General features: G+C 46.9%; 1 protein-coding gene across 4 annotated transcripts in view; it reads right to left on the bottom strand.

The window, feature by feature from the left end:
* ECHDC2 (enoyl-CoA hydratase domain containing 2) overlaps window positions 1-13,473 on the bottom strand; it is a 28,044-nt gene that overhangs the window by 2,813 nt on the left and 11,758 nt on the right. Inside the window, exons 2-9 of one of the 4 annotated variants that reach the window (XM_027108516.1) lie at window positions 11,289-11,356; window positions 11,131-11,218; window positions 8,601-8,687; window positions 7,679-7,771; window positions 6,191-6,250; window positions 5,786-5,973; window positions 1,465-1,515; window positions 7-54 (exon numbers count right to left, since the gene is read on the bottom strand). In XM_027108516.1, the coding sequence (XP_026964317.1) occupies window positions 7-54; window positions 1,465-1,515; window positions 5,786-5,973; window positions 6,191-6,250; window positions 7,679-7,771; window positions 8,601-8,687; window positions 11,131-11,218; window positions 11,289-11,356 (683 nt within the window). The remainder of the gene's footprint in view (window positions 1-6; window positions 55-1,464; window positions 1,516-5,785; window positions 5,974-6,190; window positions 6,251-7,678; window positions 7,772-8,600; window positions 8,688-11,130; window positions 11,219-11,288; window positions 11,357-13,473) is intronic. The other 3 variants (XM_027108517.1, XM_027108518.1, XM_027108519.1) reach the window with 3 other exon arrangements.

Here is a 13,473-nt window from a genome sequence, read left to right as displayed (position 1 = left end):
ACATACCTGGGCATAGCATATCCCTTCAATGGCCATCCCTGATGCAATGTCCACCTGCAAGAAAGAAGTTGTGCGTGGATCACCCTGACCTTGCCCATCCCCATCAGCACTGGGCGCCAGCTAGTCCTACTTCCTACACCACTTCTTACTGATTATGGATTCTTCCAGCAAAGAATTATTGAGGCTTACTGTATGCCAGCCCATATGAAGAGAGATGAGATGATAAGGAATCCCCTACCTGGAGAGGGAATACCATTCCTAACAGTGGTGAAACAGTGCTGGGACGAATGCGGGCTGAGAACAGCGGGGAGGATGACACATAGCCTGTAGAGCTGAGGAGGGTGTGCCTGAGCTGTGCTTGCACAGCCAGTGTTCCCTCCTTGCCGTCTGGCTGCCTCCCCATGCCTCCTGTCACCCCTATTAGTGAACTGTGCTGGCTTCCCATTGCCCTGAGGACTAAGGCCTTTATGACTTGGCCCCTGGCAACTTCCCAGCCTATACTGCACAGTACTTGCTATTACTACCACTTACAAGCACTAAGAGAAGTACCTTTCCCAACAGGGGTTATTTTCCCTACTATACAGCTGAAGAATCTGAGGCATAGAAAGGTGGAATGAGTTGTCTAAGGGCACAACAGTATGTGGAAAAGCAGGTCTTTGAACCCAGATGGTCCAGCACCAGAGCCTATGCCCCTAACCTCCATGCTATGTTGTCTCACTCGTCCCTTCGTCCTGTTCTGTCAAGTTGCTTATTTATACACCTCTGTTTTTCCTCACACTTGTCCCTATTTTTTGGAAGTCTCATCCACCCTAAGCCCCAGTTCTAGAAAACATTCTCCAACTCAGCACTGTCCAATACCGTAGCCAGTAGCCACATGGACAGTGCAGCTCTAACCTCTCCAGGGTGTCTGCTTGGTACCCTTGACCCTTCATTAGTGATTTGTGTCCGTCCCCCTCCCCACCTTGGGGGCAGTGACCATATTTGACTCATTTCTGTGTCCCAGTTCAGGTCTAGGTTCAGTGTGTGATGAATGAATGAGCTGATGTCTAGGATGGGTTAGCTGCAGCCAAGGCCCCACACCTGAGCCCGGTCCACGAGGCCACATTACTGACCAACACAAACCCGAGAACATGGACTGGGAGCCACGCAGACCTGGGTTCTTGTTATTCCCTTGTTCCGGGACCCTGGATAAGTCTTACCCTTTCTGAACCTCCATTTCCTTCTCTCTCCAAGGGCGAGAGATGAGGATAAAATGTCATTTGGAATATCACCTGGCCAAACTTGATTTTGTAGGTAGGTAAAAGCAAGGCACAAAGAGAGAGGTCAGCCTCAAAGTCTGTTAGAAGAGTCCAGTTCCCGAGCTCTTTCCAGCTGTGCTGTCCATCTGTTTGCCATGAAAGCACCACCTCCCAGCCGCCCCACTGACTTTAGTGGGGCCCAGGTTCCAACCCAAAACCCTCTCACCTCTGTTCCTCGGTCAATGGCTACTTTGCCCAGCCGCACAGCAGTGGGGGCCTAGGGAAAAGAAGCAGCTTGGTTGAGGAGGGGATCAGTGCTCATGGTTAGGCACACAGCTGCACGGTGGGGAAGAGGTCTGCACAGAGATCCAGCTGTTCTACTGACAGTGTTAAGTTTCGTTAGTTTTAGTACCTGCTACTTCTCAGCAGATGTTCCTTTTCTATAATGGAGGAAGCCTAACTGATCCCTGACCCTCCCAATCGTGACCATCGGGGTTCTTGTCATTTAATCCATCCCTCCAGCATGTACAACATTTTCCAAATACTTTCCCACCCACAGACTTCTCTAATGGTCAAATGGTGCTGCCCATCCTTTCAGGATGGTGCCATGTTTAATCGAGGCTCAGGGTGGTGAAGCACTTGGCCACGTTTGTCCAGTGAGTCAGTGGTGAAGCTTAGATCTGATTCCCAGTCACCTTTCCCACTGCTGCTCCCTTCCTCTACCTGTCTCATCTCAAGCCTCTCCTGCGAGCAAGTTTTCCCCCAATAGGGTGAAAAACGGTCAAGATTAGGAACTTGGGCTTTGGAGTCTGACAGGCCTGGGTTGGAACCCTGAGGGGGCGTTTTGCAAGAGCATCCAAGTGGCCGTCTTTGCCTCACCGGCCTTGCTTCCAGTTAGCTGTGCCACGGCAGGCCTGGCACTCCATCCCCAGCCCCACTTCCAGGCAAGGAGTGCTTTTGCCTCCTATATTATTTGAAGTTTTTGTATTTGTATTATTTGAAGTTTTTCTTTATCATAAAAAGAATGATTTAAAAAGTCTGTTAGCATAGAAGCCATAAATAAAAAAGCTAGCTACATAAAAATGAAGGACTTCAGACTGTTTTAAAGAAACGTAAATGAGAACAGTGAGGTGCTCCTTTTCACCTCAGACTAGGTAAATTGTAAAGTGTTGGTAATGCCCATTATAGCTGAGGTTTAGGAAACAGGTATTTGCATACATAATTGATAGGAGAGTAAATTGGTACAATGCTTCGGGAAGGCAGTTTGACAAGAACTGGCAAATTAGATGCACATGCTCTTTCATGTTGTACCTCCATGTAGGCATCTACTTCCAGAAGTACACTAAGATGTACAAAGTTATCCACTCCGGCTATTTTTCAGGAGCATAAAGATGTAAGCAACGTGATGTTCCTCATTAGAGTACTGGTTAAATGAGGGCACATCCATACCATGAATGAAAAAGTGTGCAGCTGTTTAAAAGAATGGGGTTGATAAGTATGTGCTGGAATGGGAAACTCTCCAAGGTAGTAGGTAAAAAAGAAAGGTGCATACTGGTTTGTATATTATTCCATTTGTGTAAAAGGTGTTGGTATGATGTGCCTTTGGGGAGAAGGGTCAAGAGAATAGAGAACTTCACTTTTTTGTTTTATACTTTTCCATACTGTTTGCATTCTTTTCTATGCATATTTTAATTTCCTGTTTTTTAAATGTCTGTTAGAATTGGATTCGCCTCTGAAGGTGTGTTCCTTGTGTTCCCTAAACCATCTTAACAAGAATTTAGAGTCATTTAGATATGAGTACATGTGCATAATTTATATTGTACATACAATGAAGAGTGTGCAAACTGTAACAGTGGTCATCTCTGGGGAGAGGGATTGGGGAGTTGAGCGATGTTTTGGTGACCAGCTCTCCCGGTTTGCCAGTGACTGAAGGGTTATTAGGACATGGGACTTTCACGTTGAACCTGGACAGCCCCAGGTAAACAGGGTCACCCTACTTTTGATTTTTACTTTATGTCCTTCTTATTCTTCTGTTCTGTTTGATTTGCTTGTCATGAATATATGTTATTTAACTACGGATTTCTCATCACAGAACATTAAAAACTACATAGCTATGTTGTACTGTGTTGAAAACACACATTTATGTTTCTGAGTGTGTGTGTATGTATGTGTGTGTGTATGTGTATATATATATATACATATATATATGTAGTTGACCCTTGAACAGCCCAGGGGTTATGGGTACCGACTATCCATGCAGTGGAAAATCTGCGTATAACTACAGCCAGCCCTCCCTATAGAGTTCTGCATCCGCGAACTCAACCAACCTCAGATCGTGCAGTACTGTAGTATGTATTTAGCTGAAAAAAATCCATGTATAAGTGAACCTGCACAGTTCAAACCTGTGTTGTTCAAGGGTGCACTGTGTGTGTGTGTGTGTGTGTGTGTGTGTGCGCGCGTGTATGAATTATTAGAAATACGATTGATCATTTTATGTTATTTGGAAATGAGAACACTGAGTCACACTGGCCACAGTATGTTCCATCCCTTTGTTCAAGTAGAAAACGTAGCCAAATCCATATTCAAAGGATAAGGTATGTTTATTATTTAAAGGGAAGATCTGAGTGTTAAGTTGTGGACCTTGTGTTTATTGACAGTTTTTTCTGGGCTCTAATCTCTGCAGCCACTTGACTCCTTAGTCTTAGTAGTTTGTCCGCTAGAGGGCAGCCATCTACCACACCACCCTTTGTGCTCACCCCATCCAAGAACCCTTTCATCCTTGGCACCCAGTTACTCAGCTGGAAGTTAAAGATTCATTTTTCAGGTTGCATCAAAATGTCCTAGCATTTGCATTAGTGATTTTAGTACTAATTTTTGGTATGCTCGTGTTTTGGTATACAAAGCTGCTTTTAAATACTGAAATACTATTAATTATATTAGTAGAATACCGTTATTTCAATACACTGAAAAATCTGAAGCCTGAATCATCTTGAGATAAGCTCAGAGACCCAGTTATTTAGTTTATGCAGAAAGATAAGCCCTGTAGTCTTCAAGTCTTGCTGGATAGGCCCCCTCTGTGGAAGTGTAATTAGCTACTATCCTGAGTCATTCAGAGTTTTGTATTAGTTCAGAGACTTTCTGACCAACTATAACAGAAACATGACAGCATTAAAATTAACAGCATCAGACTCTCCATTTATATGTGATGAAACTATCAATAAAAAGAAGACAAAAGAAATGCTTTCTTTTAAACCAAATTCACTATCAGTTTTTTATAGTCCCTGCCCTCAAAAAAGACCTCAAAGTTATAAAAAGAGGCAGGATTATTTAAGGAAGACAGTGGTTTTTTTCCAAAATAAAATACCTCTTTTTTACTCTTCATGATTAATTCAAATACTTTTCTCTGTTAATAATATTAAAATGATAGAGTATGGGTAACAGTTTTATAGGCTTATATTTTAACTTCGTTTTGTAACGTCTGTAATTTTTTGTATTTGAAATGCATTATTTAGTTTGTTTTTTTAAAAAAATCGTACACATTCTGCACTCTTTAAAATAAAATACCAGTTTTTTAATTATGCAGCATTAATGCCAAAATACCAGTTACTGTTTTTCTTTCTGGTATTGCAGTCACTTTCTTTGACCTTGATGAACGGTCACTTAACCTTTCTGGGGCTGTTATAGCATAGATACAATGGGGGTAATCAGCTCAACTGGATTGTTCTAATAGTTGGGACACTATTAAAGTACCTTGGATTGTGTCGGATGGATGAGATGCTCCGTATGGGCTCAGTCAGTATTATAAATTAGCAGAACCTAGCTCCATTTCAGCTGCTTACATATCTGCAGAAACTTGGGACCTCCCTCTGGGTCCTCTTAGAGGAGTGAGAAGCCAGCAGAGCCTCTCAGGTACTTGGAGATTACATGTAGGCAGGGCCTAAACCTACTCCCTGGGTCTCTAAACCTCTTGGGAGACTATGCTCATAGGCTATTTGAGGATTTTAAAAAATGAATGGAGCTTAACATGTCCTACATCATGTATTTCAAGCACTTTTCTACCATGTAGTATGGTCGGGAAGTTGAGCTGGTAGTTCTTTATCTGCTTTAGAATCTTGCTTTTTCAATTTTGGGGACATTTTAATGCAGTACTGTCCAATACAGTAGCCAGTAACCACATGTGGCTATTGGCATTTGAAATGTGGCAAGTGTAACTGAGAAACTAAAATTTTAATTTTAATTTAAATAATGTGGCTAGTGGCTGCCTTAGTGGACAGCACAGGTAGAGGATGTTTACATCATCTCAGGAAGTTCTGTTTTACTGTGCTGTTCTGAGGATTTTCAAGCCTATTTGATTCCAGTCCCTCAGAACTTAATTTTCATTTTAACTTAAAATCTGATTTCATTTACTGGATGGCTGAATGGATGCTAAAACTCCAAAGAGGGTTAATTTTATAAATCTGGGTAAATGGATCTTATGTTGCCCCCTGGCCTCTCCACACGTGCATCCCGTATGGCACAGGCCCTCCTGTGCTGGGTGATCACCAAACCTGGGGCAGGATCTCCTGGGCCAGTGCTCGTGCCCGGTGGTAGGCGGCGTTGCCCTCCTCATTCTGGGCCACAGCATGGTTCACCAGCCCCAGAGCCTGGGCCTGTGACCCGCTCAGTCGTCGGCCTGTGAAGATGAGCTCCTTCGCCAGGGCCACCCCCAGGCATCGAGGCAGCCTCTGAGTCCCTCCTGCCAGGATGGAATAGGGGTGGTGAATCTGCATGGGAAGTGGGAGGCCAGAGAAGGCCCAGGCTGGGAGTCAGCCAAGACCTCTCAAAAGAGCAAACTGAGTTAGGTTGGCAGGGCAGAGCCCAGAACATAGGGCAAAAGAGGAAAGTAGGGAATTATGCTGGATAGACTGGAGTTAAACAGGTAAAGAAGGATGGATGCTGTGGGTTGAGGTTACCTGCTCCTGGGAGGAGTCCTCGGGTGGTCTCAATCAGCCCCATGACAGCTGAGGAAGCTGCTTAAACAAAACAGAGTGAAGCCCCAGCCCTGCCTTCCAGCGCCGATCCCCAAGGAGAAGAGATGCCGCCTGTGGGCTCTGCTCACTCCTCCAGCCAGCCACTTTCCTCGTGGTGTGGCCGCAGCCAGACTCCCCCAGATGCTGCCTTTGGAAGAGCCCTAGCCTGGAAGCCAGCAGGCCCAGGCACTCATCCTACCTCCCCTACTCAACCAGGCAAGTCTCTTACCCTTTCTGAGCCTCATGGGTGGGAAGAAGACGACTACCCCTCTTCTGCCTACTCCAGAGAGCTGCTAAGGATCAAGTGAGGTAATGGTGCTTGGAACAAGGAAGGGGTTCCTAGAAGGTGCCCAACACCTATTTGTAAGTTAATGGATTCTCTGTCTCACGCATCCTTAGCTCAGGTTTGGCCTAGAGTGTCGCTGACTCCTGCTCCCACCAGTTATTTTTCCCAGCTTTTTGTCAGCCTGAAAATTTCCTGTATTCAGGTCCACATCCTCTTTCCCCAGTTCTGCTTCCTCTGACGAGCCCTTCTTGAGGTGTCCCACCACACAGGCTTCTGAATTCCCTCAGCACAGGCCACCGGAACCATGCAGTACGGGAGGGAGGAGTTGATGTTCACCCTCCTATCCACCAAACCCTGCACGTTAGTTGCCCTAAACATAGGCAGGTGAGAAGCTGATCCGGGGCTGTGACCTGACCTGGTATTTTGATGCCTTCTCTTTGATACGCATCTTGTAGATATAAGCTCCCTCTATGCCTGGGGTTACACATTTTTAAAAAATGTTCTTCCTGGATGGCGGGAGAAAGCAATGAGGGGAAGAGAGTAGCACCGTGACGGCACTCAGACTTTCTCTTGATTACCTCCCAGAGGGGCGCACCTAACCACCAAGACAGGAAGGTTACAAAGCGATCGATTATCTTCGTCCTCCCCTCCCTCCACTCTTCAAAGCTCAGTTTCTCTGAACTAGTAACGCAAACCTTTTTGGGTGCCAGTGAACCAGAGGGCAGTGTTCTTGCCCAGGCATGTTTGTGACTAGCTGGGCAGGTGACAGACTGCCCCCACGGCTCACCTTTGCTCAAAACGTGATTGAAAAAGCTGGCCTGGACAGAACTGGAAGGTTGAACAGTTAGTCTTTGTCCCCAGCCTTCCCTCTCTGTGGTCTTTTTGCTGTCATGTTAGCAGTTGCTCTGGGGTTGGTGGGAGCAGTCCTGAGCGGAGGGCAGCTGACTGAGAAGGATGGGTACTGCCGCAGTCGGGCCAGGCCGGGAGGGGAACCAGCTGCTGCCTGAACTCTCTGTCCCCCGCCTTGCCTTTAGTTCTGTGGCTGCTTGGAAAGCCAAGAGCAGTGGCTGACTGCAGAATCCCCAGAATTAGCCTGTTTCACTCTTCCTTCCCCACCCTACCCCACCTCTCCCCGTGCCCAGTACCTGCCACTCGGAGGTCACAGGCCAGGGCGAGTTCCAGGCCTCCGCCTAAGGCAAACCCATCCATAGCTGCAATGGTGGGCGCAGGGAAGGCTGCTGTGGAGATGAAGAACGGCTCAGCCTGCGAGGCCCTGGCAGGACCAGGACAGTGTCTCAGGGAGGGGAGGAGCTAACTGGTTGGGACAGAGGGCTTCATTGGTCCCAGGTTTGGGGACCTTACCTGGTACCTCAGCCAGGTTACCTTAGAAGTTGTTTTTCCCACTGGGGAGAGTTGTGCGATCAGCTGGGGATCGGGAGTGGGGAGATGGGCAGGGTAATCTCCTGCTGGCCTCCCTGGGACCAGCCTTTTCGCACTCCCTTCTCATTCTGTGTGTCAAGCCCCATACTGAGTGCTGGGAACACAACTGAATCAGATGTGGGGAAGGCAGACCTGTAAACAGGCAATGATGACCCAGGGAATCAGTGCTCTGATAAAGGAAGCTTGGAGGATGGATCAGGGACAGCTTCCTGGAGGAGGAGGCACTGGTGGTCTTAAAGAACGAGTAGAAAGTTCAAATGGCCAAGGAGGGATATTCCAGGCAAAAGGACAGCCATTGTCAAAGCCTGAAAGCATGCTTGGTGAAACCTGACTCTGAAAAGGCCAGGCTTGCACCCTGAGGGCACAGGGGTTGGGGGTCATAACCAGCAGGGCACAAAGGCTAAGAAGACAGGGCTCCCACTGGGAGAAATGCCCTCTGAACCCTCGTCACACCCTTCCCCTTGTAGAATTCCTTGTTCCCTGCCCCTGCCCCTCCCCCCCCAATCATCTGTCTCTCCACAGAGCTCACAACAGAAACTGTTCTGTCTTTAGAGTGGTGGGTGGGGTGAGGCTGGGACCAGCAGGGCCCCCGGAATGCCCTCCTCCTCCGCACTCCAGGACCCTCACCAATCTCATTCATCAGGCCTCGGAGCCGCTGGACAAAGACCCCCACCTCCGCCTCACTCATCTGCTCCCGCTCCTTCAGGTCTGCACCTGCAGATGCAAGGGTGACAGCCCGTTACTGCCTCCCAGGCTGTCAAAGGATCCAGCAAAGGAAATCTGAAGAGAAGCAGCCAGAGAGGAAAGAGAAACACCGGGAAAACATGGTTAGGGAAGCCGGGGGCAGGGAGCAGTGGTGGTCAAAAAAAGGAGAGGTGCAACAACAACAAAAAGATAGACTGGATTTCATCAAAATTAAAAACTTTTGTGCATCAAAGGACACTATCAAGAGAGCAAAGACAACCCACGAATGGAAGAAAATATTGGCAAATCATATAACTGGTGAGGAATTGATATCTAGGATATATAAAGCCTTCCTACAACTAAAAACAAAACCAAAAACAAAACCCACAAAGGACAAAGGACTTGAATAGATATTTCTCCAAAGACAATAAGTCAGCAAGCACAGGAAAAGATGCTCAACATGATTAGTCATTAGGGAAATGCAAATAAAAACCACAATGAGATACCCCTTTACACCCATTAGGATGGCGATTATAAGCAACAACAACAAAAACAAAGAAGTGTTGGCATGGATGTGGAGAACACTGATGCATTGCTAGTGGGAATGCAAAGTGATGCAGCTGTTGTGAAAAATATTGTGGTGGCTCCTCAAAAAGTTAAACATAGGATTACTGTATGGTCCAGCAATTCTATTCCTAAGTGTATACCCCAAAGAACTGCAGGCAAGGACTCACACAGATGACTTGCACACCAATGTTCATAGCAGTATTAATCACAAAAGCCTAAAGGTATAAACAAACCCAGGTCTATCAACAGATGGATAAACAAAATAAATGTGGAAAATAAATATATATAAAATTTATATATATATAAGATAGAATATTCATTTTTAAAAAGGATAGAAATTCTGCAATGTGCTACAACATGGATGAACATGAAGGACATTATGCTAAGTGAAATAAGCCAGACATGAAAGGACAAATATATGATTCCACTTGTATGAGGTACCTAGAATAGGCAAATTCGTAAAGATAGAAAGTAGAACAGAGGTTACCGGGGGTTGGGCGAATGGGGAGGAATTGCTTAATGGGTATAAAGTTTATTTGGGATGATGAAAATTTTCTGGAAATGGACAGTGGTAATTGTTGAATAACCTTTTGAATATACTTAATGCCACTGAATTTTACACTTAAAAATGATTAAAGTGTAAATTTTTGTGTAATATATATATTTGACAATTCAAAAACTATGTTAAATAGTAATAAAATAAAAATTTGTTAGTTATTTTTTCCAGTTTTATTGAGAAATAATTGACATACATCACTGTATATAATTTTTTTTAACAGAAGGGGTTGGTGGGGTCCAAGGAGGCTGAGAGGTCAAGTAAGATGAGAACTGAGAAGTGAGTGCAGGGCCCAGTGGCATGGAGGTGGGCAGGGACCTTGGTGAGCGTAGTGACAATGGAGGCGTCATCAAAGGCCAGATGGCAGGGGCCTGAGGCGGGAGTAAGGGGTGAATACAGTCTTCGCAAGGCTTAGATTATCCAAAAGTCAGTTGGGAGAGCCCTTGGAAGTCTTTGATTAGTTCCAGCCCCTCAGTGAGAGATGGGGAACCTGAGGCCCAGAGAGGGACAGGGACTAGCGCAGGGTTCCAGAGCAAGTCAGGGGCAGATTCAGACCTGCAGCCCCCCTACTTCCCTGTCCTTAGCTGGGATAGTGAGGAGTGGGGCTAACAGGGGCATGAAGTGACCATGATAGAAGAGGTCAGACAGAGGTGGAGCCAGAGGAAGAGGCCAGGGGAGGAGGAGGGCCTCAGCCAGGGCAGCGGGGTCAGGCAGACTGGTGCACATACTTATCCTGCCATGGCAGACCCCGAGCTGGTCGCCGTGATCTGGACAGCTGAGACCTAGGGACTGAGCCATAACTCCTTGAAAACTCCTAAGCATCACGCTCCTCCCACCCTAGCCTTCCACAGCCTCTTCCCACCTCCCCAGTGCCAGTTCTTAGCTCAGCTCAGCTCTCATTCATTTGCTTGTTGTGGGCCTGGGATGCGGCATTTCTCATCTTTGAAATGAAGTGCGTGGCAAGGACTAAATGGTGCAGAGACATTGAAGAGTTTTTTTGATGGACTGAGATCTTGTAGGTGGGCAAAGGGGCACAGAGTCGCATCTTGGCCGCAGACCTTGTGAATGTCTTTGGACTCAGCTTCCTCATTTCCTCAGTGAAGGGTCAGAACAGTGCATGGTGCAGCAGGAAGAACAAGGATTTGGGGGTCAGAGAGGCGAAGTTCAAACTGAATTCTTACTATCTGTGTAACCCTAGGCAAGGAATTTTACCGCTGAGTTCACATCTCTAAAATGGGAATAATGAGTCCTGTGCTGGAGCTGACCTAAGGACCCCACCCCCCACAAATGCCCTGCAGGCCGGGGGGAGCCCTGCTGAGCCGCCAGGTAGGGGCTGGAAAGGAAACCCACCTGCACAGAATACACCCTTCACTCCACTTCTGAAGATCAGGACTCGCACTTGCCGGTCCTCCCGCAGCTGGGCCAGAGCTTCCAGCAGCTGCAGAGGAGACTCCATCAGATACCTCCCAACCCAGCCCCAGCCCACCCTCGTGCCCACCCTTTCTCACCTCACTAACGAAGACGTTCCCCAGGGCATTGCGGGCGCTTGGTCTGTTCATCAAAATCTCAGTGATTCCTGCAGGGGACAGGGCAACCTTGGGTGAGCCAGCTGCCCTGCTCACTCCTGGGCTGGGGCCTGGGATCTGGGCAGCCTCTACCCTCGATGAGCAGTGTAACTTGGGGCAAGTCTCACACACCCAGGCCTCAGTTTTCCCAACCATAAAATGGGGAGAATAACTCTTGCCCTTTCTGCCTCACAGAAGAAGTAGAAGGGCTTGTGAACCTTGGAGCAACATGGGGAGAGGGACAAGAATGACTGCCACAGTGGTTCCTGCCTGCTTCTGCCATTGTGAGACACACACACCCCACACACCCCTTCTTCAATTTCGCGTATCTCTCCATTATTCTCTTCTCCATAGCTGGACTTCTTCCTCTTGAGCTGAATGAGTTATAATAATATCACCACCCAGAAACCTCCTCGTGTGCTCTGACTCGTTCATTGTTCCCTCCTTCCCCCAAAAGCAACAACTCTCTTGACTTTTATGGTGATCACTTCCATGCATTTCTTTAGTTTTATCACACAGATGTGCATCTCTAGACTTCAGAGTTTAGACTTGCTAATTTTCAAAAATAGTGATGTGTCTGGGCTTCCCTGGTGGCGCAGTGGTTGAGAGTCCGCCTGCCAATGCAGGGGACACAGGTTCGTGCCCCGGTCCGGGAAGATCCCACATGCCGCGGAGCGGCCGGGCCTGTGAGCCGTGGCCGCTGAGCCTGCGTGTCCGGAGCCTGTGCTCCACAACGGGAGAGGCCACAGCAGTGAGAGGCCCGCGTACTGCAAGAGGAAAAAAAAAAAAAAAAAAAAGTGATGTGTCTTTTAAAAGCTTGCTAAAATCCTCAGGTTCTGCCTTTAGTCCTGTCTTTCCCTCAAAAGTTGTTTGTTGGGACTTCCCTGGTGGTCCAGTGGTAAAGAATCCGCCTTCCAATTCGGGTGACGTGGGTTCAATCCCTGGTCGGGGAACTAAGATCCCACATGCCACGGGGCAACTAAGCCAGCATGCCACAACTACTGAGCTTGCAAGCCTCAACCAGAGAGCCTGTGTGCCCCAAACTACAGAGCCCACACACCCTGGAGCCTTCGCGCCACAACTTGAGAGAAAACCCTCGCGCCACAACTAGAGAGAAGTCCATGCACCACGACGAAGAGCCCGCGCCACAATGAAGATCCCGGGTGCCACAGCTAAGACCCGATGCAGCCAAAAAATAAAAATAAAAAATAATGATAATAATAACAATAAGGAAAAAACCAGAAGTTATTTATTAAAGAACCTGGGGCATTTGACCTGTAAGATGTCCTGCAGCGTGGAATTCACTGATTGGACACTCATGGGGCAAGTGACCAGGTTCCTCTGTCACAGGATTTAGCAACTAATCCAGAGGCTTGAGCACACTCACATTCCGTCCCCTTTGGCAAGAGAATAACGTTTGCCCTACCCGTGTGATATTCTTTCACCCGCAACAGTCAAGCTTCTTGAAAGGGTTTTCTGTACTCAATCACTTTCTTGCCTTGCATTCACTTAAGCCTTCTCCAATCTAGCTCCCACCCCGTCACTCAGCAGAAACCATTCTCACCAAAGTGACCAATGTAACCACATCACTAACCAAGGGACATGTTTCCATCCTGGGCCCAGGCTCCGCAACGGTTAACTCTGCTGACAATACACATGCTCTTCCTTGAACATTTTCTGCCTTGGCTTTTTTTTTTTTTTAATAGATTTAGTTTTTTCAGAGCAGTTTAGGTTCACAGGAAAATGGAGTGGAAAATGCGGAGATTTCCCATAAATCCCCTGCCCACTGCACATGCATGGTCTCCCCCACTATTAACGTCCCCACCAGAGTGGGATATTTGTTACAAAAGATTAACCTACATGGAAACGTCATTATCACCCAACATCCATAGTTTACATTAGGGTTCACACTTAGTGTTGTACATCCAGTGGGTTTTGACAGATGTGTAGTAACATATATCTGCCTTGTGGCCCAATGTTCTCCTGGTCTTCCTCCTACCTCTCAGATGATGCCTCTGCACTTTTCTAGGTTTTCTTCTACCCAATTTTAAAATTGTTAATTCATTTATTCAACATATATCTATAACAAGTAAGTCCTGGGAATGTAATGTACAGCATGTGACTTTAG

This window comes from Aethalodelphis obliquidens, unplaced genomic scaffold (genome assembly GCF_003676395.1).
Source record: "Aethalodelphis obliquidens isolate GAN/ISIS:26980383/991018 unplaced genomic scaffold, ASM367639v1 scaffold9, whole genome shotgun sequence".
In the NCBI taxonomy this organism is placed as follows: Eukaryota; Metazoa; Chordata; class Mammalia; order Artiodactyla; family Delphinidae; genus Aethalodelphis; species Aethalodelphis obliquidens.
Note: the sequence above shows the minus strand (reverse complement) of the source record. Positions and strands in the feature narration are given on the sequence as shown.